Source organism: Rhinolophus sinicus, chromosome 15, assembly GCF_057876585.1.
Source record: "Rhinolophus sinicus isolate RSI-liver-muscle chromosome 15, RSI-T2T, whole genome shotgun sequence".
NCBI classification, from domain to species: Eukaryota; Metazoa; Chordata; class Mammalia; order Chiroptera; family Rhinolophidae; genus Rhinolophus; species Rhinolophus sinicus.
The window spans coordinates 27669200-27693301 of NC_142515.1; the positions used below are offsets into that span (position 1 = coordinate 27669200).

The 24102-nt window shown below is 43.7% G+C and overlaps 1 protein-coding gene across 50 annotated transcripts in view; it reads left to right on the top strand.

Moving 5' to 3' along the window:
• Positions 1–24102, top strand: part of SORBS1 (sorbin and SH3 domain containing 1) — a 221392-nt gene that overhangs the window by 138544 nt on the left and 58746 nt on the right. For 36 of the 50 annotated variants that reach the window (XM_074339313.2, XM_074339314.2, XM_074339315.2 and 33 more), the window contains 7 exons: positions 3317–3489; positions 5321–5384; positions 7450–7524; positions 7848–7910; positions 17355–17402; positions 17528–17657; positions 19375–19489. In XM_074339313.2, the coding sequence (XP_074195414.2) occupies positions 3317–3489; positions 5321–5384; positions 7450–7524; positions 7848–7910; positions 17355–17402; positions 17528–17657; positions 19375–19489 (668 nt within the window). The remainder of the gene's footprint in view (positions 1–3316; positions 3490–5320; positions 5385–7449; positions 7525–7847; positions 7911–17354; positions 17403–17527; positions 17658–19374; positions 19490–24102) is intronic. The other 14 variants (XM_019724753.3, XM_088791920.1, XM_088791926.1 and 11 more) reach the window with 2 other exon arrangements.

Sequence of the window (24102 nt, forward strand, 5' to 3'; positions counted from 1 at the left end):
CCTGGAGTAAGGGAGGCTCTGCCCATCACACCTGTGGTGATGGGACTTGAAAGGGCCACCAGCCTCCCTCCTTCTAACAGATTTTTATTGAGCGTCTATGGAGCGTTATGCTTAATGAGATTCGTCTGGGAATGTGACCTGTAGGGTGTTTGGCCTCCTGCAGCTCGTTGTCCCCCATTGGGTGGACAGACAGGAAAACAGGATAAGGGCTCGGACAGGGGGGCTGACATGGGGTGTAGAGGCCATGAGAGATGTCAGCACGGCTGTGATCCTCATTCACAGAACTTTGGTGTGAAGAAAAAGGAGGCTTTCCCATCCCGCAGACACAGAGGCCCTGTCTGAGGCTGTCAGCGCCACCATTTCTTTAGTGGCCCTTTCCAGGACCTCCCTTTCAGGACACAGTATAGAAGTAGGAAGAAATGCTCCATGTGAGCGGCCGACCGACAACTGGCGACCAACGGCCACAGCCGTGAGGAGCGCAAGGCTCACAATACCAGCATGGGCCAGGGGGCTGTGTCCTACACAACTAGGCTGAGAAACAACGGCTTGAATGAGATGGGGATGAGGGGAGGCGGAAGAAGGCGGGGGGGGGGGGGAGAAAAAAAGAAATGCTCCAGGATGCTGTGTGAGGGATCGGTATTTGCCTAGTGAAAAAGAATAGCAAGCCCTCACTTAACACGAATGTCAAAGGGGTGGCCCTGTTATCTGTGTGGCACAGTGAAGTGTCACTGGGTTTCACTCTATAAAGAAACATGTTTTCTTCAGAGGCTGCAATTCAGCCCTCTGTATATTGAAATCCACTCAATCATGAATCATATGATCACAAGCTTCTAAAGTAAAATCATTCAGAGCTAAATTTTGTAGATCAAAAGGACTCTGGCAGCTTTGGAACAAATCCACGGACTGTCAGCCTGAGTCTTGCAGTTTTGATTGTTGTTCGGGCACCTGCCCTAACAATAAAAAAAAGAACGTTTCTCTGGATCTGAAAACCCTGAGAATGACAAAGCTGTGATCTTCCTCGTCTGAAAAGATTACACTGCAGAATGAGGAGTGGGAGCGATTCCAAGCACCAAGTGAGACAAAGCCCGAGATCTTGACCACACTTAGGAAGGCCTTTCCAGTTGCAGGGACAGTCCTCAGGAGAACTGTATTAAAAGTGGACTCTGGTCATTTGAAATGCCCCTGCACTTCCCAGGCTTCCTGCCAAATTCTTGGCCTCCTGTAGGAATTTCCTGGGAGCCCGAGAACTCATTCCTTAACATCCTTTAAAGGTTGGTGGTGAGAATGCCCGGGACCAGGTTTTCTGAAGGACTCACTGAGCTGCATCTCCCACAGCATGTTTAGAAATCATTCTGTGGGGGTGGCCCGTGAGCTCAGTTGGTTAGACCGTGGTGCTGATAACACCAAGGTTGCTGGTTCGATCCCCGCATGGGCCACTGTGAGCTGTGCCCTCCTTAAAAAGAAAAAAAAGAAAGAAATTTTTCTGCGGTCACAGAATGAGTCCTCATTTCAGAAGCTAGTTTGAAATCTGGGCAGCGTCACTCCACTGAGCAGACTGTGGAAGTCACAAAACCTGAGCGAGCTGACGTTGTGTTTCCCCACTCCCCCAAACTCTCCTCCACATACAGACGTCTGTAACCTCGGCACAACTTCGTATGTACCCTTGGGTCTCTTCTCTTTGCCATAGTTGAGTCCTCCAGTCAGCACTCTGCACCTTTTCCTTCCTCAAAGACGAGAACCTCCCCCTCAGTCGATGCTTATTGAGCATTTATTAGTTGCCAGGGCACATGGCCGTCCCCTTCGGTCTCACCTAATTGGCTTCACTGGTAGGACTTTAGACTCCCCGGGCTTAGACTTTTTGCCCCTAATCTTGTGACCTCTCTGGTTGTCATCTGACACACTCCTTTCTCCTGTGCCCACCTCCCTCCCACTACCTCACTTCCGCTCACACATTCACCCCTTTCTCTGCACTCGGGCATCTACCCCCACTGCCCTCCTGAAATTGCGCCCTCAGCGCCATTCTTTTGCCTCATCTGTTGCTTCCTCCTGTGTTTCAATTTCTGGCTTTGGTTGTTTTTTGGGTTTTGACACATTTAACCACCTACTTCTTGGAATTCTGTCTTCTCTGGTTTCAGTGACACCTCAGCACACCTTTCTGATTCATCTCCTATTCCTCTGATGACTCCTTCATCCTTTTGGGGACCCTTGTTTGCTTTTCAGTCTGTGCCTGTGACATTCCTCAGTACGTGACTCCAGCCCTTGACTTTGCTCTCACCTCCTCCACTGAATTCTTCCATCTCCTTGACCTCAGCCATCACTACTGTGCCGATGGCTCTGCAATTGCAGGGCTGCTGGGGCCTCTTACGTGGGCTCCCACATTTCTTCTAGGGGTCTCTAGGGCACTTTTACCTGAATGTCTCCCAGCTCCTCATGTTACCATGTTACCATGTCTAAATGGAAGCGGCCGTCCCTCCCTGCCTGTCCCAGCCCAGTTCCCTTTCCCATGCATGTGAGTGCATAGCACCTAGAAGGTGCTTAGCAAATGCCTTCCCATAAATAAATGACGCCGCTTAGAATAACAGGTTAAACTCAGTAATTTTATAATCCGTACGTGAGATGTTGTTAGCTCTCTAGAACTTTCAATCCTGAATCAAATTTTAAAAATTCTAATATTCACTTAGCAATGTACAGCTTTCTGGGCACTTTTGGCGTAGGTTCTCTTATTAGGTCGTCTCGTAGCCTCTCTGTGAACTTGCTAATGGGAGTGTTTACCCCTGTTGGTGGATGAGAAAACAGGCGCACCGGAAAGTTAAGTGACTTCCCCAAGATGAAACAAGAACTTTCAAGTAATGTTTGGCCACCTCTTTATGGGTTTACCTGCTCCTTGACTTTCTGGAACAGTCAGAAACACACAGATGTCTGGAACACTAAGTATATACCTCTGCAGGGCACTTACCATGTTCTCTGCAAAATTTTTTAAAGGGCCCAGATGGTAAATATATTAGGATTTGCAAGCCATATGGGTTCTGTCACAGCTACTTAGCTTTGCCATTGTAGCTCGAAAGCAGCTATAAATAATACATAAATGAATGGGCGTGACTATTCCAATAAAGCTTATTTACAAAAACAGGTGGCTAGGCCTTGTTTGCTGACCCTTGCTCTAAGTGAAACTTGTTTCCATTGAGAATTAGCCAACACACTTTCCCCCAGATGGATTGTTTGAGTTTTGTTTTATGTTTTTTTTGTGTGTGTGTTTTTTTTTCCCCTTTGGAGCCACCAGAAGAGCTTCGACTAATGATTTTTTTTTCATTTCCAGATTCGGTCTCAGAAAGAAGAGTGGGAGAGCAAGACTCGGCACCAGCCCAGGAAAAGCCCACTTCTCCGGGCAGGGCTACTGAAAAGAAGGCAAAAGATGACAGCAGGCGGGTGGTGAAGAGCGCTCAGGACCTAAGCGATGTGTCCATGGATGAAGTGGGCATCCCGCTCCGGGTACGAATATCGACCACGGAGTCCTTCCTAGGCTTCCTCTTAAGCCAGTGACAAGTGTACATGCCTGAGTGCGTGTGGACCCCACCCGTGGGTTGCAAAGACCTCGTGAGGAGGGTCTTCACTACTGTCCCCTCTCCAAGCCCGCGGAGGGTCTTAGAGCCTCAAAGAGCTGTGCTGCAGCCTCCTGAGCCCACCTTGGTCCTGGGCTCCATGTGCAGCAGCTTTCCCCAAAGCATGTGTTAGGTATTACTAAGTCTCCTGAGAACAAGGATTTCGCAATTGAATGAACGTGGAGAAGAGCTGGGAGGAACGAAGGCAGCGAGGTTTCCCTGCAGCACAACTTCGGAGAGGCTTTGGGCGTGTGCGTGTTCAAGGGGAGAATGTTGTGGGCAGTGTTTCCTTTATTACTTATTGTTCCATGGAGAACTCAGAAATTGTTCGTCCAGGGTTAGAGAACGCTGGGGACAGTGCGAGGCGTAGGGTCCCTGGCCAGAAGTTCAGGAGGACGTTCCCCCAGATGGGAGCTGCCGCATCATCCAGAAGAAGTAGGAAACTCTAAAGGAACTGCAGAATGGATGCAGCCTGCTGAGGTCTCCGGAACAGAGTGGGTCTGGGGGCAGCCCTGCCCAGCTCTCCCCCGCTATACAGGCATGTCAGCCTCCTGCAGGCCCTGAGGGATTCCAGGGAAGCTCAACTTCTGCAACTGGATTCGGGTGACATTAGGAATTTCCATTCCTCTCCGTGTGCCTACCGGAACTCGCTGAGATACATTTCTCCTTGCCTTCCATTGAGCAAATGGACAGATTTTTGTGTCCCTTTGGAGGAGGCCGATAGAAATATCAGTGGGCTAAGCCTCAAAAGAGATGTTGTCTGGTCCTAAGTAATAATAAGTATATAATAATGATGATGATGGTGAAAATTATTACTAATAGTAATCACAGTAATCACCATTTGCTGAGTGTATTATCTCATTTAAACATCTTTCAGTCTACAAGATGGATACTACTATTCCTGTTTTGTAGATGAGGAAACAGGGACTCAGAAGGATTACATTACTTGTCCAGGATGACATAACTTGTGAGTGACAGAGTAGTCCGTCTGAGTCCCAAACCATCACCCACAACCATCGTGGTAGTCAGCCCTCCCACTCACCTTCTTACCAGTTCTGTGACCTTGGGTGCTTTGACTCATTTCCTCATCTATAAAGTGGGAGTGAAAATGTCTGGTCCAACCACCTGTCTGCCCCATTCTTTGTTTTATTTTTATGTTTTTTGGGGGTTTTTTGTTTTGTTTTTGTTCTAAAAAGCCCAGCTGTGTGGTTAGGGTAACAGTTATTGGCTGCTACAATGGGTTACATTTTAATGTATGTTCTAAATCTGTCCCTACCTAAGATGACTTAGATACACTTCTACAAAATAACCTGAAATGGGTGGGGGCACAACCTGGTATGCAAATGTTCTTTGTTCCTTATGTTTCTAGGAGGCTTTCCTTCAGTTTTAGTAGTCTATATATATGGAGAGAGATTCTAAAACTGAAATTTTAAGAAATTATATAAAAAGGGACACATTTCAAGTGGATCCTTGTCCACTGTTTTCAGAATCTGCATCCTTGGGCCAGATATTACTCAGAGCAGATTTATGTCTGAATCTCTTGGTTTGTCTGCTCTTTCTCAAAAGTCTTGCATTTTTAAAGAAGATTTAAATGTGGAGTCACAAGGATGAGCTAGGACTTGAGATGTTGTCACTTTCCATCTTGATTTTGTAATCGTGGAAGTTCTGAAACGTACCAAGATGTCCATTTCATTTTACTCTTTGCCTTTGTTTTCCTCCAGAACACCGAGAGATCAAAAGACTGGTACAAGACCATGTTTAAACAGATCCACAAGCTGAACAGAGGTACTGGTTTTCGTGTGTAGAAGCTGTGCTGTGCTCCTGTGTTCACTGTTGTGGTGAGGGCCTAAACTCCGCTGAGATGCCAGGAGACTGGCAGCTTGACCTCATCAAGCACCAGCCCAGCCTGCCTGAGCCCAGCCAGACGCCTTCAGAGCAGAGGAGGGAAGGGGCCCTTGTGCGCCTGCCTCACATGCGGGGTTTGAGGCCAGCTTGCAAGCCCTCCCTCCCAGATGCTGTGGGATGCAGCAGGCTGAACCCAGCCCCCCTGCCTGTGCTCTGGCATCTGCCTGCTTGGGATGCAAACGGCTCCGACTCCTACCTGCTTCCAGCGTTAGATGCACCTCCCCGTGTCAGCCCATGACTGCCTTGTAGGTAGAGCGAGTTGAGAAAGCACTGAACTGGCAGTTAAAACCTCTTCTCACGTGGATTCATTCCCCCAGCACTTGTGATTTTGAGCCAACCATGTACCTCTCTTGCTTGCTTGCTTGTGTTGCTTCCCTTCCTCTAAGGGATTTTGCAGGATCCAAATGAGAGTAAATTCTGCCTTGTGAAGTAGTGTGCCTGGTGCACCTGTAAGGCAGTGTTAATGTGACAATAATCTTCCCCAGCTGGGAGCCAGCCCTTGGCAGGTGGCCCCAAGAGTCAGTCAAGAGCTGACACACCAAACCCCGCTCAAGATGGAAGAGAAGCACTTCCAAGTCAGGAGCCCACTGGGTGGCAGCAGGTGACCCAGCACAGTGGGAGAACCTCAGGCTAGAGCTTGGATGGGTCACGACCCCAACAGCTCCCATCCGCCTGTGCGTGCAGTCGGCTGATAGGCAGGGATGCAGCTGTGCCGTGGGAAGGGTACCACTCCTCCCGCTGGCAGAGCACCCTGTCCTTCCCTGTGGCTAAATCCAGTCTGGCTGCCTGGCACAGATGACACATGAAGGCAAAGGAAAAGCATTCTGGTCAGTGTTGGCCTAAACCACAAATAACGTCTCTCTCTGATTAGCTGTGGATGCCAGCTAACGTCACTGTTAATTAGCTCCTACAATGTTCAGAATGAACCTAGCTGTGCCCCTTTTCAAACTGTATCTAAATATTGAGATGCTCGTGTTTAGTGTTGCTGAGCCAAGAGTAAGTCCACTATAGTTGGATGGATGAGCTCAGTCACAGCAGTGATGCTAAAGGCTAGGTCTCTGATTGGATAGTGTTACCCTGTTTCCCTGAAAATGAGACCTAGCCGGACCATCAGTTCTAATGCGTCTTTTGGAGCAAAAATTAATATAAGACCCGGTCTTATATTATGTTAGATAAGACCCAGTCTTATATTATAGTAAAATAAGACCAGGTGTTATATTCATTTTTGCTCCAAAAGAGGCATTAGAGCTGATGGTCCGGCTAGGTCTTATTTTCGGGGAAACATGGTGGCTCCGTTGGTTACTTCCTAAAGCCAGTGTCCATTTCCTCCAGCAATCTGTGTCTCTCACCTTTAAACCTAGCTCTGGCAGCCCAAATGCCGCAACATTTGTTCATATGGGAAAAATAAGTAATTCTGCCCCACAGGCAGTATTGGTTCTCTCATATGTTATAACTATTAGCTCAGCCTAAATTATGGTCCTAAATAAAACTACCTGCCTTAATGGTAAGCGGAGGTATTTGAAAAATTAAGAATCCACTTGTTTGCCTTGATTCTAATGTCCACAGCACAAGGTTTGATCTATTTAAAGAAACATTTTATAATAGTGTTTTCATTATATACTGTTTATTAACACACTTAATATTTTCTGCCTACAAAAGGTAAAAATTTGAAGCTTTGTGCTAAATGCCTCTTGCTTACTGGAGCCTATATATGTGTAATTCTATGTCCAAGGAGAGAAATGATAATGTCTGTTTTGATGTGTCTCAGTACTTCCGGCAAAAGGACTGGATTTTTAAAAGCAGTTTGAATTTCTTTCATATCGCTAGTGAAGCTTAGTATGTTCCCGAATTCAAGGAACCTGAAGTGTGTGTGAATTCTTATTCGTTCATTCTTTCCATTTGTGTCTTCCTCTATTCTCTCTCCCAAACCTGCTCCTCTGCCTAGACACTCCTGAGGAAAACCCTTATTTCCCTACGTACAAATTCCCTGAACTTCCTGAAATCCAGCAAAACTCTGAAGGTATCATAAACTTAGACAGTCTATCTGTTGTCCTAGCCTTAAATTAATTCTTATAGTTCCATTATAGGAACAAGATTTGGCTTTAGATTGTTTTTGTAGTCGTTTTCGGTTGGTAAAAAATTTATTCCACTCATTTGTGTGATGTGCTATATTAAAATAACTAATGCCTTTCTAATTCATTAACCTATTTTTAAGTGCTATGCCGTGTGTTTTAATAACACTAAAATAGGTAATCAGTCATTCAGAAGAGTCATTTGGGGATTTGTCAATTCCTCCACTTCATGGTGGATAGTTTCAAAACCCACTGCTTTTCTCTGCCGCAGAGGACAACCCTTACACTCCTACCTACCAGTTTCCTGCATCTACTCCTAGTCCTAAATCTGAAGGTAATTAAAGGAAAATCATGTGCCTCTCTTTGTACCGGTGCTGTTACTTTCTTTTACACCTTGGGGTTTTCCTGGTCGTTAAGAGCTATCTCCCAATCATTTGCTTCCCTCTAACCTTGTGTCGTGTGGTGTTGTCTCACTCCTCGCTGACTGTATAACCTGAGTCTGTCCAGATGGTGTTTTAATCCTATCCCCTTGGAGTCTACTTGATTCATAGGGTAGTCAGTATAGCTTAGTTTTGATGCTTTGATCATGTGGGGCTCTGGAAAAAGCTGCCCATTCTCAACTACCCAGGGCTTTGTGTTTGGGGTGATCATGCTGAGTCATTATGGCTGGTAGGCAGGAGGTAGATGTGCCAGCTGTCAACAACAGAAAAATTCCTCGGTTTCAGTAAGTGCAACTAACTCATCCCTAGGCCCCTCTTGTCATGGGCCCTCAGGGTGTATCTCCCTGTTAGGGAATTCCCAAAGTGGTATCCAGTGTGATATTCAGTCATGGTGGGAAATATTTCTTGAAAACAAGGGCCGTGGCCAAGCCAGAAAATATTTCATGAAAGAGCTGGTTGGAAATTTGGACCTGCTAGAGAGGAGAGCCACATTTGTATCTAAGATATGTTCCTTTCTAAGGCAAAATATCCAGGTATCAAAGAACGTTCTAAAAGGCAAGTGAAGGGCAGCTTCCTGAGAATTATCCTAGTCCCAGGGATTATCTGATGTTGGGATGCATGACCCAGAAAGAGGACAATGGATGGGATGTGCAGGAGGAAATTTCATTAACTGCTCTTATAGGGTGAGATGCTGAGTGTTCTGAACTTCTTCCATTTAGGCAGTACTGAGCTCTTCCATGTGCCATGCGCTCTCCTTGGAACTGAGGCTAGAGCCATGATTAAGATATGTCTTCTATTCTGCGAAGTCCACATCTGGCAGGGAATTAAACAAGGCCACTTTATCGTACTATGTCCAGTGTGGTGGCAGTTTCAAGAGCATGTGTCCAGAAGGCCATAGAAAACCTTGATGACACGCAGTAGGTCCTCAGGACATACCTGAAGAATGTTGATCAGTGAAGGCTTTGGCCCATGGGATCGGAGTGCTCGTCTAGGGATGACGCCCAGTGCTTTACCCCCTGTTTTCCTCTGCTCTCATTAGGTCAGCAAATTACCCCTCACAGCCTTTCTCATCATTCATGAAGTCATTTGTTCAATCATTCACCAAACTTTTATTGATCACTTAACGTGTATGAGATGACACATTGGGGGGTGTTAGGTACAGATTTGGTTAAAATACTGTATTCCATTTTTGGTCTCCCTGTTATGGGCTAGTCTTTGGTTTTCAATCATTTCATACCTGGGGCCTATTTTGAGGGAAAAGACAAGTCTAGTAAACAAAAACAGACTTAAAAATTAAAAGCTGATGATTTAATTTTAATCAATGTCCTCCTCACTGCCAATCAGAATCTATTTGGTGGGAGATAACCAAATTAGGATTTTTATCTTGAGGTGTTGATTCTAGCCAAAAGCATTGCTGAAGAAACAACTGCATTGGACAGGGAGTTATTTTAGGGTAATTTTGACTAAATGCAGTTTTTAATTTGTGCTTCATTTGGACTTGGAACCCAACTCATTCAATAAAATAGGGTTCCCTTCTGTGGAAGATCCAAGTGCATAGTGCGCCTAAGACATATTATCCCCTAGATGTGGGCAGAGGAAGGTTGCCTGGGAACTCCTGGGGAGACAGTGACTCCCATCGGACGGGAAGAACCCCGCGGCCTGTCATAGGCAGCACCAGCATAGGTCACCGTCAGCCTGGCTGTTGGTCTCAAGACAGGGCTTCTCAGCTTCACACCCAGAGCTGCCACCTCGCCAGCTGCCACACGTAGCAGCACGGGCTGTTGAGGACGTCTGCTTTCTGGTACATGTCAAGTCAGGCACAAGGGGGAACTGGGCTCACTTTTCTGACGGCATAAACCCTGAGGGATGACCTGATAACTTTTCACCTATAATTTAGGAAGCAGACCTTGCTGTTTTTTATTTCCAAAGACCGAAAAAGAAGAAATAGTCTTAAAGGATATAAAGGAAAAATTACTTTGCACATAAAAAATACATAATACCCAGTATGATTAACCTTCAAAGTAAGTTTCTAAGAAGTCTTCTTCCCTGGAGAGCTTTTAAAAATAGGTAGATTTGAGAAGCAGGGGTTAGGGAGCTGGGTGAGAAAAGTGAAGGGATTAAGATATACAAATTGGTAGTTATAAAAGAGTCATGGAGATGTATAAAGTACAGCACAGGGAATATAGTCAATAATATGGTATAGTATATAGTACCAGGTGGGACTGGACTAATTGGGGGGATCACTGCATAAATTATATAAATGTCTAACCACTATGCTGTACACCTGAAACTAATATAAAATAATATTGAATGTCAACTGTAACTGAAAAAAAAATTTTAAAAAGAAAAAAAATAGGGTGGATTTCATCTGTTGTCCACGCTTCTGCCTAGATGACAGACCCAGACATAGATCAAAGCTGTATTCGATTAGATGAAGGCTTTTTACAAATGAGTGAAACATTTGAGCTGGATCACTTTAAAGACTTGTTATTTTCATTTTCATTTTCATTTTGTTAACGAATAAGAGGTTCTCTGGCTTGTGGTTTTGAAGTCTGAGCCCCAGCGGGTCCTCCTCACTCATCCCTGTCCTCGGTGTGGCTCCAGCCCTGTGCTCCGATAGGGGGTCCTGGGCTCTGCACACCCTTTTTCATGTGGGAAAGAGTTATGCCTTTCGAAGACAGGTGTAAAAGACAGGTTAGCACCTAACTGAGGCTCGACCATCGTTTGTAATGAGCATGAAAAAATAGACAGCTTTACTGAGAAATGTGAGCCCTCCTTCCAGAGTCTGTACCCTGGGGAGGAGAGTGTTGTTGCTGCTGGGTTTTTTTGTTTTGTTTTGTTTGCATTCAGAATTTGAAACTAGAATTACGTGCAATAAACCTATCAAAACCTAGCCTAAGGGCTGCTGCCTCTTTCTAAATTCTGGTTGTTTATACAGTATAAAAAAAGACATTTCTGAGTGTCTCAAGCTGATTCTCCTAAATAGTGAAAGTTTGTTTGTGCTGGCTTAGCAATTTTCTTCCCCCCCACCCCCACCACCACAGTGAAAAAGTAAATTTCTGGCCAGACATTTCTGGCCAGAAGATAAATAGAATGAGCATGTCTTAATCAACGAAGTTTAAAATGTACTTTTAAAAAAAACACACGTATAAATTCCAACAAGGAGCAGTCACTTCTGGTCACTTTATAATCTTTGAGAGCACTCTCAAAGATGGGACAGGAATGATGTTATGTTTAAATTACTCTTTGTTCCATGAGGCAGCTGGGAGAGGTTGGAGCTAGGAAATTCGGGAAGAATAGAATGAATTCAGGAGCCTTATTTCTTGATCATTAGAAAACGTATTGAAAATAAAGATAATTTACTAGAAATACTTTGGGAATAACTTTCAAGTAAAGCTAAGCAAATGAGTTTTACATTCTTTTATTTTTAAAGCCTCACTTCACCCACCTTCCCCTCCCCATCATTGCTTCCTCTCTGACCCAAAGCCGCTTGTCTGGGAATTATCCTCCATTGTCTCTCTTAAAAGCAAATGCCCTTTCCTCGCATCTGAGATGCCACTAAGTCAAAAGGATTGTTGGGGTGGGGTGTGGGGAGATGATGGAGAGCGGCACCAGCCCCACCCACTGCTGCACCCAGACCGTGGAGGGGCTGCCGGGAGGCATCTTCACACGTCGCCTATGGTTTCCTCCTGAAGCAGGAGCCAGAGGAACAACTGTGGAGAAACAGCTTCAGAAACGCTGCCACTGCCTCTTCCCCGCCCCCTGCCTTCTGTATTAGGAAATAGTAGCGTGGGGGCCATCACCTCAGCAGCTCACAGTCATAATCCTATTTAATAATAATAATAGTGTAGCCACTGCCATGACTGTGCCTCACTGCCCTTTATTGCGCCCTTACCAAATACAAGGCTCTGTGCTGAGTGCATCACAATTGTTAAGTTAATTTCTTTCTTCCAGCAACCTCATGATGTCTGTCTTCATTTTATCAATAAAGGGTGTGAGCTCAGAAAGGTTAAGCAATTTGTGCAACATCACACAGTAAGTTGCAGGGCCAGAATTCAAACCCAGGTTTCTGGGGCCCCCAAAACATGGACTTGTACTAACTCTGTTCTACTGCTCTGCTGATTCCTCTTCCTCTCCCCCTACGCTCTGTGTTTTTGGTTGGCCCTCTTGCCACGGGCTCTCTGATGCCTGTCTCCAGGCATCTAGCTTGGCCTGCTTCGGAGTCAGTCATGTTTCACTCGGCTGAGCCAGTGTCTCCCCGGATGGGAGTATGAAGTTAGGAAAAGCTCCCGAGTGATTTGACACACGGGCAGGACTGAGAACCACTAGAATGGAGGTATAGCACCCTTCCCACCCTCCAGAAAAAAGGAAGGAGATACTCACCGGTGCAATTTTGAAGATTTGGATACAAAATCAGAGTGGAGAATATAGATTTTGAAGTTCCATTCAAGAAAATGGAAGATACTTTCAAATGATGGCTTCAAGCAAAACCAAGTAACTGGTGTGTTACTTTGTAGTCCATGGCCTGTGAGGACCCATGTGGCCATGTCAGGATGAAGGGCTACCATATCAGTCAGGGGTGAAGTCCCAGAGACCAGCTGTTCCCCTTGCTTTGGAATGCCTCTTCCAGCACTTTCAAGCTGATGGTGGCCGCTGCCACCTCCTGGTGAAGTGACTTAACACACCGTCCCCGAAGCATCCCAGGTTGTGGTGACATACCATGTCATAGTGCACTGTCTCGTTGAGCCTTTTTACTCATTTCTAGATGAGGATGCACTAAGGCAAGGATTTACAAAGCTGATTTCCCAGGCACATCTGCATCTGAGTTAAAATAGTCCTCTATTGGCCCTACAGGATTTCTAAGAATAGCCCTTAGTTTGCTTGAATTCAAGCAAATAGTTCTATTGTGAAGATGACTGGCCAGGATCTGTGCCTCCTGCCCCAAACTCCGGCAAGAACTGCCCAGAGGAGGGGCTGAGCTGCTCACAGCGGTCACCTTTGCTCTCCTAACTAGAGCTGCCCAGAAGGTCCCTGCCTAGCGAGTGCAGAAGTCTGACTGACCTGCACGATAGTTGAGGCAGTAGCAGTTACTCCCTTCCCACCTTCAAGGGCCAGAAATGCTACAGGAGATGAGGTCGGTGAGTCTATTTCCAGCTTTTACGCCTTTTACTCCTTTCCTGCTCCACCTCATTCTCTTCTCTTCCTTCAGGTTCTTTTTTTTTTTGTTCCCAAATTTACCTTCTGTAGCTATGCTGCACCCTGTGTTGATCTTTTTTACATCCTCTAAAATTTGATTGCCTTTAAGTAGAACATACACAGTTTTGGGAGTCTTTCCCCAAGCTCCCCGGACTATTCCTGACCACCATGACCTGTTTCCTCTTTCGTGTATTCTTCCTCTCCAGTGCCACCGAGACATTGTCACCCACCTCTGCATAGGTCTTTCTTTTTCTTTGAATATTTTTGTTTTTGGTGTGTGTGTGTCTCTACCTTGGCCCCTTTATCCTTTCTCTTCCTAAGTGTGTGGGGGTAACGCAGGAGAAGGGATTAATTCGAGCAGTGGGAAAAGATGGTACTAAAAATGATCTATTGATATTGAAAAGTAATTTTAAGTTTAAAGGCCTAAGAAATGCATAAAATGGAAACATAATTGATATAGGCGAGTGATTATGCAAATACTGCTTTTTGCCCATCATCCCATTTTGGTCAATTACATTCTTTTTATAGAACAATCATTCTCAACTAACACTTTTTCCAGTGCCTTTAAGATTGTCATTAATTCTGAGGAAAAAAAAGAAAAAAAAGTCCTTTTTTTTTTTAGAGTTCATTTTTAAAGTCAGTGTGCTTGAAAAGGCAATTATGTGCCTCCTGGCTGTTTTAAGAGAGTCACTGTTCCCAAATGAGCCTCCAAAAACAGATTGCCAAAGCCCAGAGTGGAATTGTTGGTGTGTGAACCTCAGAGCGCAGCAGGGGCCTGCAGGGCCCTGAAGTGAGCTTCTCACCCGAGTCAATCCTACTGTGTTCGAGCTTTCTGGAAGTCACTGGCTCAGGAACTTCTGAGCGCTGCTGCCAAGCTTTGACGTGTGCTGCTTTGAGGGGTACAGTCAGCATGTGGCTCTACCACAAGCAGAAATCACAAGATCCCGGCTCAGCTGAGTCCACGATGGCCTTGTTTGAAAGCACCCGTGGAAAAACACTAAAGGCCGGATTTCAGACACTGACAATATCCGCGTTCATAGGCAACTTGAGAAACTTCATTTAATGTGTCTTAACTATGGTTAAACCCTCCCTCCTGCTCCATTTGGCTCTAACATATAGAAATACAGATAGGTGATCCTTACACCCAGTTTTTCCATTCATTAGTATTTCTAACTTCATACCCATCTGCCCCAGTGTGGACTTAGACTTGCAAGGAGAGGATAGCAAGAAGCAGCAAGAGGCAAGGAGACATAGCAAGAGTGACTCTGTTTTACCCATTGTCCCTGGAGACCGGCAGGGGGAAAACTCGAAGTGTGGTGGGGTAACTCAGAAAACTTGCTTAAGGGTCACCAGGGAGGGGGTGATGCCGAAAAGCAGAGCAAAGGCTTCAAGGGCTGGGAGGCCATCTGGCCAACACTGCAGTGCATGAGTTTCAGAACAGCACCCTCCCCTGTCACTTGCATAATATAAATTATAATGGAATAGCCACATTTCCCCCCAGGATTGGGCAGTGGAGGGTGGGATAAACCAATAGAACAAAGCACCTGACCCTATCACAGGGCTTCCAGGCGCTTTGGGAAGTGGAGTCAGAAAGGCCTTGGCTAAAGGCAATTTTTCTTAACCTCCCTGGGCCTTCATTTCCTTGTCTGTAGAATGAGATATTTATCTCGTAGAGTTTTTTGCAAGGATAGAGACAATATTAGTAAATTACCAGCTACTATTAGGCACTTAGCTGATAGTTTTTTTATTTAAAATGTAGGTAAAATTTTCTTCCATTAGACTAGTAAGATAAACATAAAAAATAAAAAGAATAAATTATGCATCCCCTGGATGTCCAGATGAATTCATACAGCTTCAGTTTGCCCTCTTAAAAGTCCAGTGAACTGAAAGCCACATGTCAGACTCATAGCCCGCGGACACTGGGAGAAATGAAAAGCTTGTTCACCCTGAGATGCCCCTGCCCTGTGTTAGCCTTGGTTGGGTAAGATTTCTGTTTCCACCTATACCAAATAAGAAAGCTTCGAGAACATTCATTCAGATTCTTCACCACCACCCCCATCTTTCCTACTTCTGTTTTTCAAAAGACATAAATTGTTTAACTCCCGAAGCTGGGCTCTTTTTTCCATCTTATAAGAACGATTTCTCATTTTCTTTGAACAAGTCTTCTAGAATTCCACATTAGAAAGCTCTAGGAAGAAAAAAAAAATTTTAAGAGCTCAGGCTTTTTAAAAAAGATCTTTGAATATTTAAATGCCTTTATTCTCCCCATTTGCTTCTTACCTCAAGAGCCAGGTAATAATCGTTAGAAATTAACCCTCACCTTGCCATCTACTAATAGGCTATAATTTCTCCATGATTCAGAGAGATAGGGTTTTGAGCTAAAATGCCAGGCTGGATTTTAAGCACTATGTATATTGGTTCCTAACTAAGCTAATTTTTCATTTGGCAGGCACCATTTTTTAATCAAATTCCTGCAATCAAAGTTGATTTTTAATTTTTGACATCGTGACATTTTATTAGTAATCAGAAGTTCTGGGGTTTTTTTTTAAAAAAGACAATACAAAATTCTTCAGAGCAGGACTTCAAAACATATACTTCTGAATTCCATTTTATCTCTTCTGCTCTATGTTCAGAAGTTAAATAAGCTTACATACTCAGTTTATAGCAGGAAAAGGCTTGGCTGTGTTGGTAGAAGAACCTTAAGCCCCCATTCAACTTTCATATTGACTAATCGTGTCCTTGAAGCAAAAAGAAGGAGAGATGGGGGGGGGGGGGAGAGAGGAAAAGATAACTTGGTACCTAACGCCTTTTCTTTATTTGGGCTGAGGGATCCCTGGGACAGATAAAAATGGAGAGAGGTGGGGGAATTAGAAGGGGAATTAGATAGGCAGTCTTGGAATAATACATTATTCAAAATAATAGCAGTGTTAACTTTATTTACATTTCACGCAATATTCTGACCTTTACTGCTCCACGACTTAAAATGGTTTCCATAGAGACAAGGTCTTGATTAACACTTAGTCATTAATATTTGCTGGACTCTTTGACTTGTCTTTCCAGGTTAGTTCATAAGCTGTGTTAAAGTTACTACAGATTTCAAGGGAAGGAGTTGGGTTTTCAGTTCGTATTCATGAATTCAGTTTAGCAAGATACTAAAAAATGGGAAAGGCTGACTGTTTCAGCCTAACTCTTGTTGGAGAAAGACTTTGGAGGGATCATCGTGAATAAAGTGACTCAATCCGTTCCTGTAAATGTACCTGTAGTCTGTTTTAGCTCAGTGCAGCCACTTGCATGAGGGGTTCAGATCTTGTTTCGGTTCTGCAAGTCTTAGAGCCCAGTGTTCAGATTATTGAAGGCTGTATGTCATGCCCTTGGAGAGCCGTCTCGCTCTACAGAAACCCCTGTGAGTTTGATTCGTTCCAGAATAACAATGTAGACACTTACCCTGAGCAGCACCTTTGCAGAGCAAACCATATAACCGCATCTGCCATGCGTGTGTTGTGTTCCAAGGAAAGAAAGCTACTCGAGGAATCAGGCTGAGGTAGAATCAAAACAAATGATTATGAGGTTTTTCTCAAACTGTTTGCTTAGCTACACAACCTGTTTGTTAAATGACACTGTATAGGGAACTTTGGCATATAACACAGGTCACAGCTGAGGTGGGGAAATAGAAACAGCACCTCTGGACCACCACCCCAATCCCACCCAGTAGCAGGCCTGGGGGACTCTTTGAACTCAGCAGGCTGGACCAGAGGCTCCCCGGGTGAGCAACCAGGGTTCCATCTCAGCCAGGCTAGGGCCCCCGTGTTCCAACTTTGCTTGTGGAAATTCTCCTGAGGAGGACCTTTGGCTACTTGTGTCCATGTTTTTCCTGGTGTCAGACAGCAGTCATCCCCTAGGCGCCGTGAATATACACCTCCTGGACTGCTGGTCTGCAGGTCCTGTTGTGGGGGTGGGCTCCACAAATCTTGCTCTTGTTAAGTGTGGTTTGCTGTGGTGTAGCTTCCGTGCTTGGCTCCCTCTCTCCGCTGGGCTCCCTGGTGTGGCCGGGTGCCAGTGCAGGATGGTGGAAGTGGGGGACATGTCCCCCATTCTCTTACCTTAGCTGATTTCTCCTGATTACATTTTGTTTTGTTCAATAGATGATGATTCAGACCTGTACTCTCCTCGATACTCCTTTTCTGAAGACAGTAAGTGACTTAGAATTTCCTGGTTGTGGGGGAGGAAGGGAGGAGTGGTGGATGAGGGAAGACATCTTTGTGTGTTCAGTTTTCATTGGTGTTAAAAGTCTTTTGTACCCACTTTCCTTCTGCAGCCAAATCTCCCCTTTCTGTGCCTCGCTCAAAAAGTGAAATGAACTACATTGATGGTGAGAAGGTAGTTAAGAGGTCAGCCACACTTCCCCTTCCAGCCCGCTCTTCATCACTAAAATCAAGCCCAGAAAGGTAAGTGCTCCCCTATCCACAATCAGCTCTGTGATTTTAGTCTTTTTCATATGCAATCTACCATTGAAGTACCATCTCTCTCTGCTCAGCCAGGCAGCATTGGAGCCACAAGTCAAGCAGACCTGATTTTGATTCTCTGCTCTGTCACTTATTAGCAGTGACTTATTCTTTCCAAGTCTTAATGTCCTTATCTATGACATGGGGATTTTACATTTGTAGGGATGTTGGAAGGGTCAAACAAGCAGAATATATAACATTTCTAGTAGTGCCTGGCTCCTGGTATGGGCTTAATTAATGTGGACTATAATTATCATCACTTTTTATCTTTTCACAAGAGAAATCTTAGCTGTAAGATTTGTCATGTGTTTTTATACTCTTTGTGCATATTGACAGGGCCCATAGCAGAGAATATAATTTTCATATGAAGCCACACTTTTTAATATCAGTTTATTTATGCAACATATATTATTGAGACATAAGGCTTGAATTGGTTGTAATAGTGATGTTAGTCCTCTCTTAATGCCCAAAATGAATAACCCAGTTTTCTTTCATTGAGTTCTTATTGTGCTATGGAACAACCTTCTCACAGCATCTGGACTGGTGTCCCAGGCATCTTCCACCCCATCTTCCACTACTTCTCAACACAAAAAAAGGCTCTAGCCAAACTACATTATTTTCCCCCTAAAGACGTCTTCCGTTTCACACCTTCATACCTTTTCCATCTTCATTGACAAATGAATGGCTGTTTTAATAGTCACATACGTGCGCAAGTGGCATCTGCCTGAGGAGTTTGATAATAAATTTGAAAGGAAGGCTGGGTGTACCCATAAGTCCTTTACAAGTGTATTCATCAGACATCTACTGGGTGCATTCTGTGTGCAGATTGAACCAGATGCTGTGGGGGATTATAAGCATATATAAATCATTGTCCCTGCCTTCAAGAAGTTCCTAGCCTTGCAGGAACAGCTAAATATAATCACAGTGCAAAATGCAATAATGTACATGCATAAAAAATCTGAAAACAATTTCCAATGATTCACGTATCCGCTGAAACCCATCACTGACTGGATCAGGTTAAGTATCTGTGCCAAAGGCTGCAATTTTGGTGATTGCAGGGTGGAGTATGAAATAGGGAAGAATGTGGTTATAATAGCAAATAACGTTTATTGAGTGGTTACTGTGGGCCTGGTGATTTACATGCACTGTCTCATTTCATCCTTGCAACAACCCCATTTCAGATGAGGAAACTAAGCAAGAGGTGAAGTGCATGGTCCAGATCACTAGCTAGCAAGTGCTATCGCAGGGACTGGAGCCACAGCTGACTGGCTTCAGGACCCACGTTCTCTCCCTGCACTAGCAGACTGGGAAATACAGGCACGTTGGGGGGATGATAAGCTCGGGAGAACAGCGCAAAGTGAAGGATTTTTCCAGAGCAAGCTTTGCTGCTGCTGCTTCCCTCCCTTCTTCTCTTTCTCTTCTCTTTGCTTCCTGGTGCCTGGATGTAAGCATTGGACACCTCAAGCCTTTTGTAAAACAAACACGGAGATTTAACTGGTTGTTTTGAGAAGTGAACCAGCACAACTAAATGCTTCGCGCTGAGTCCAATTTTATGCTTCGGATATAAAAATTCCTTGATTAGACTGCAGTCAGCCAAAGTCAAGCCATGTCGGATGCCAATTTTCATGAAAATAACTCTAATAGGATTTTCTTTCTATAGAAACGACTGGGAGCCCCCAGATAAGAAAGTGGATACAAGAAAATACCGTGCAGAGCCCAAAAGCATTTACGAATATCAGCCCGGCAGGTCCTCCGTTCTGAGCAACGAAAAGATGGTAATGTGCATATTAAAGTTCTTTTGTCTCACCCTGCCCGTGTTCTTTAATCTGGATGCATTGTGCATTTGGATTACATTCTTTCTCCCTTGAGATAGACTTGCTTTGTTTAGAAGACAATGAAAAAAATGAAGTATTTTTTACCTTTTCATTTTTGCAGGTATTCATAAAATAAGTCCTGAGATTCCTCTTTGAAAGAATCCTCTTATTGTGGCTTTCTTGCGTTTTTGTGCATGGTTTTAACTAATTTAAAATTATCTACTAACGTAAAGATTGATTTTGCTGCTGTCTTTTTATTAAACATCTCACCATTAATTTGGCATGCTCATCACTAACTGGACTAAAGTCGGGTTTATTTTTAAGTGAACCTTATTTGAACATGCATAAATTTTGCAGAAGCTACTAGTAGTACATCATTAAAAGCTAAGTAATTAATATGATGTGTGACTTGGAAAACAAGTCTGGGGTTGTTATAATACGTGTTTTAGGTATTCCTTTTCTGACAAGTGCAATATTGAGGATGAATTTCATATGCAGTCTAGTTTATGGTTCCTTATACAAGTTCACATCTCCAAGTAATTATAAGTGGGGAAAATGGCCTGCACGGGCATAGCAGACCACCCTGGAAAAGCATCGTCTTCTGTGAAATGAAGAAGAATTTTTACAAACCGATTAGTTTCTGATCTGCCAATCATGCTTCCTTTTTATTCACCCTTCATTTGCAAAAGCTGGTTCAGAATTCTGATCATGGTGAAAGGGATTCTCCAAAGCCCCATAAATATTGCAGCCTTCCAGCTTTGCCAGCAGGATGTAGTTACCATACTGGGGACTGGTTTTTATTAAAATGCCTTAACCACCACACTGAGTACAGAATAAGTAAGCTTCTGAAATACAGGTGCAAATCATTTTCCCTCTGCTTCTGCTGCTCTACGTGTTTTCAAGGAATAATTGATGTGACTTTTACTAAAATAAAAATGTGACATCTTGAAGAGCACAAAGAGATAAGTAATTTTAATTAGGAAAAAAGGTCAGCAGTTCACAGAAATGCTTTCCAGTTGTCATTCTTCAGCATCTACTGTGCACTGCAGTTATTTTAAGCAGAAAGTTCAGAGAGCAGCAGAGGATTTTCTGTCTCCACCCTTCACTGGAGGTTCTTTCCCTGTTAGAAGATAATAAACATGGAAGGTAACCTTCTTCGTAGTTGTTCCTGGAAAGAAAATCATGTGCGTTGGGTATATTGCTGACATTTGAATAACAAGTCAGGACACACATATCGATACACTTAAATGATTTCAGAGACTCTGTAGGCCTTTGGGAGCTTTTGTTTTGGCAATATTATTTTTTCATAGATGGTCATTGCTTTTATTGAAGCCTTGCCCCTTTTCTTAATTTCTTTGTTTTCCCCTCCTTTATTTGGTTCCTAATAATATGACCACTACTTAGAACTAGGAAAAACAACAACAGAGTTTTGTTTTTCTCCTCGATGCCACAATGGTTACAAATATCTTCCCCACCATAGTCCTTGGGATCATTTATATTGTTATTATAAACCTGAAAATTAACACATAGTGCCCCATAGGTGCTCTCTTTGGAGAGTTGCGTGGCCATACACATGGACTGCGAGGTACCATCCGGGTGCTCCCACACAAGAAACTCCCCTGTGCTGTACCGAGACCGAGGTGGATCCAGGAATGAGACCTAAACACTAGGCAAACCATTAGATTAAATCGTTTAATTTAGTGCCTTTCACTCTAGTGAGCACTCTTTTTCCAAAGAGAAGTTTTTCCAAAGACAAATTTCAGTCAAATATTCATTTTTTCAGTCTTTTCTTCACAATAGATGAATTAGTCCTGCATGAATTTTTTTTCTGCTAATTTTGAACAGAAAAGTTACAATGTCAATTTCAGTATATGAGTCTTGCCTTTTGGCATCCAGTGTCTGGCTTGCAAGAATTTGAGGCCACCCCCCCGCCCCAAACATACACACATTTGCATACACACACACACTTTTGTTGTTAACTGGATAAGTATACTAACTAGTGACAGATGCAGAATCTAAATTTCCTCTTAGAAATGCACAATTCCTTTGGGGGGGAAAATCAATGCACTTCCCCTACCCCTCCACCCTCACCCCAATTTGAGGTATTCAGGTCTGCCTAAGCCTGGCAATTTAAATTGCGACCCCATAGGCACATCTGTCCATTGTTGGAAGGGTTGAATGGTAGACTGTAGAGGCTGCCTTGGAACTCATCTTGTGCCTGGAGTGAACCTAAACCACCCCAGATGGACAAAATGCTATACTACCTTGAAAATTCCCCACAGGAGATTTACAGCCTTGATGACCTCTTCAGCTATTTGGCAAAGTCGTTTGAAGTTCTTCATAACTACTCAGTTGCCTTCTTATCATAGTGTGAATTCATTTTCTTCTCTTTTGGCCTTGGCATTGGAGATCATTGGTCAGTCCTTGCTTTGTCAGAAATAGCCTTTTTCAGGTTTTGTTCGTTTTACTTTCCTCCAAAGTCCCTTATGAACTTCAGCTCTATTCAGCAAATATACATAGAATAACTTTTTTTAAAAACTTTTATTTATTTAAGTGTGTTTTTCCAGGAACCATCAGCTCTAAGTCAAGTAGCTGTTTCACTCTAGTTGTGGAGGGCGCAGCTCACAGTGGCCCATGTGGGGATTGAACTGGCAACCTTGTTGTTAAGAGCACCGTGCTCTAACCAATTGAGCTAACCAGACGCCCCTAGAATAACTTTTATATGCCAAGCCCTGGGTTAGGTGTTGGGGTCCTTGCTCCCATGAGCAGGACAGACATTAAAATAGTAATTACAGACACAAAATATATTTGTAAAACAAGGGGATTTACCCAACTTGGTTTCTTCCCAGTTCATGATCACTGAGTTCCTTCCTGGCTTTTCAAGTTTGTCACTTAGCCTTGCTTTAGCTTGGTATCATCTGCAAACTTAGTGGGTCTCCCCACGTCTCATGGAGAGCATGAGAAGTGGAATGTGGTGTAGCACAAAAAGCACTGGACTAGGAATTGGAAGATCTGAGTTCTGACTTCAAATTCTGACTCTGCCTTATGTCTTGGGGGCAAGTCATTTAACCTTTCTGAATGTCAGTGTTTTCCTCTGTAAAATAGAAGAATTATCTGGCCTGCTGACCTTACTAAAGTATTGAGTGAGAGGATCGAGTGCAATAATGTAGGTAAAAGAATTATGAACATTATAAAATCTGTGCAAATGAATATAACCACATTCAGAGTCTTTATTTAAAATTTGAAGCTTAATCTGTGGCTCCTGTTCAAGCAACAAAACTGTCCTTGAGAATCAGGCATTTTTCTGGCAAGTCCATTTTTCTGCCGTTTCCAAGGATTTTGCCGAGCTGGGAAAAGACTAGCCCCCGGCAGCCGAGAACGTAGCCTGGCATTGCAGCGTCTGCCCTGCCTGCCTTTCCACAGATCCTGCTGTGCATCCAGAAGGACGTTTGCTATTTATCCATTCCATAATTGGATCAACAGCTGAGCTATAAATGGCAAAATCAAATGCAGATGTTAGTGCTGTGTGGTGTTACCTCTTTAACTTTCTCTCGGGGCAGCTCGCAGGACTAGCTGGCTGGTCTACATACCTCCTGATTCAATTCTTGGCACACTATTAACCTCGGCAGGGAAACACTCTACAAACAACTTTAGGCAATAAAGTGGGTTAATTCTTTCAGGACTGAATATCAGAACCTTCAGGCAGTTTCCTGAAAGAGTTGGTACGTTTAAAAAGAAAAGAGAGAGAGAGAGAGAGAGAGAGAGAGAGAGAGAGAGAGAGAGAGAGAGAGAGAGAGAGAGAGAGAAGAGAGAGAGAGAGAAAGCCTAACGTATTCCCAGAGAGAAGCTTATAAATAGTCTCTAAAAACAATAAACATGAAATAGGTTTCGTGAAGCCCCATCATATAAGGACCTAGGACATCCCAGTGTCTTAACTGTTCCTCCTGAATAGTTGTGTCCTGGTAGGTATTGGGCTTCATTTCACTGAATAAAAAGAGACTCCATTATTTTACATAATTACAGAATCCACTGAGAAGGAGCACACCTTCCCTTCACGATCTAAGCCCTGAGTCCCTAAAGAAAACTGGAGGAGGTTATAATCTGGATGCAAGAGGACAGACTCTCTGTTGCAGTATACATTATTTCCCCCAGATTTCATCTAACTTATAGTCAGTGAATTAAAAAGAATTCCAGATGCCAGATCTTCCTCTCTTGAAAGCAGAAGGAGAAATAATGATAAAGAGTCTTTTAAGGATTTTAGAAGAAGGGATTGGTAAAGGTCACTAAGAGCTTACAGCCATTTCTATAAGCTGCAAAAGGCCTGTTAACTGAATGCTAAGAAAAATGTGTCCAGGAGGAAGGGTTTGTGAAAATCAGTTGCATTGAAGATGTGTCCATAGGACTTGCAGCCTCCTTCCTCATGTGTTAGCCCTGAGGGAGTGAAGTTACATATTGTTTTCAATCTCAGTGGAAAACGTACATTTTATATTTTATACTGTTGCCAGAAAAATCACCATCATCTGTCTCTCATGACTATCAAGGTTTTAAGGTTTTTTGAAACGTGTGTGAGATAT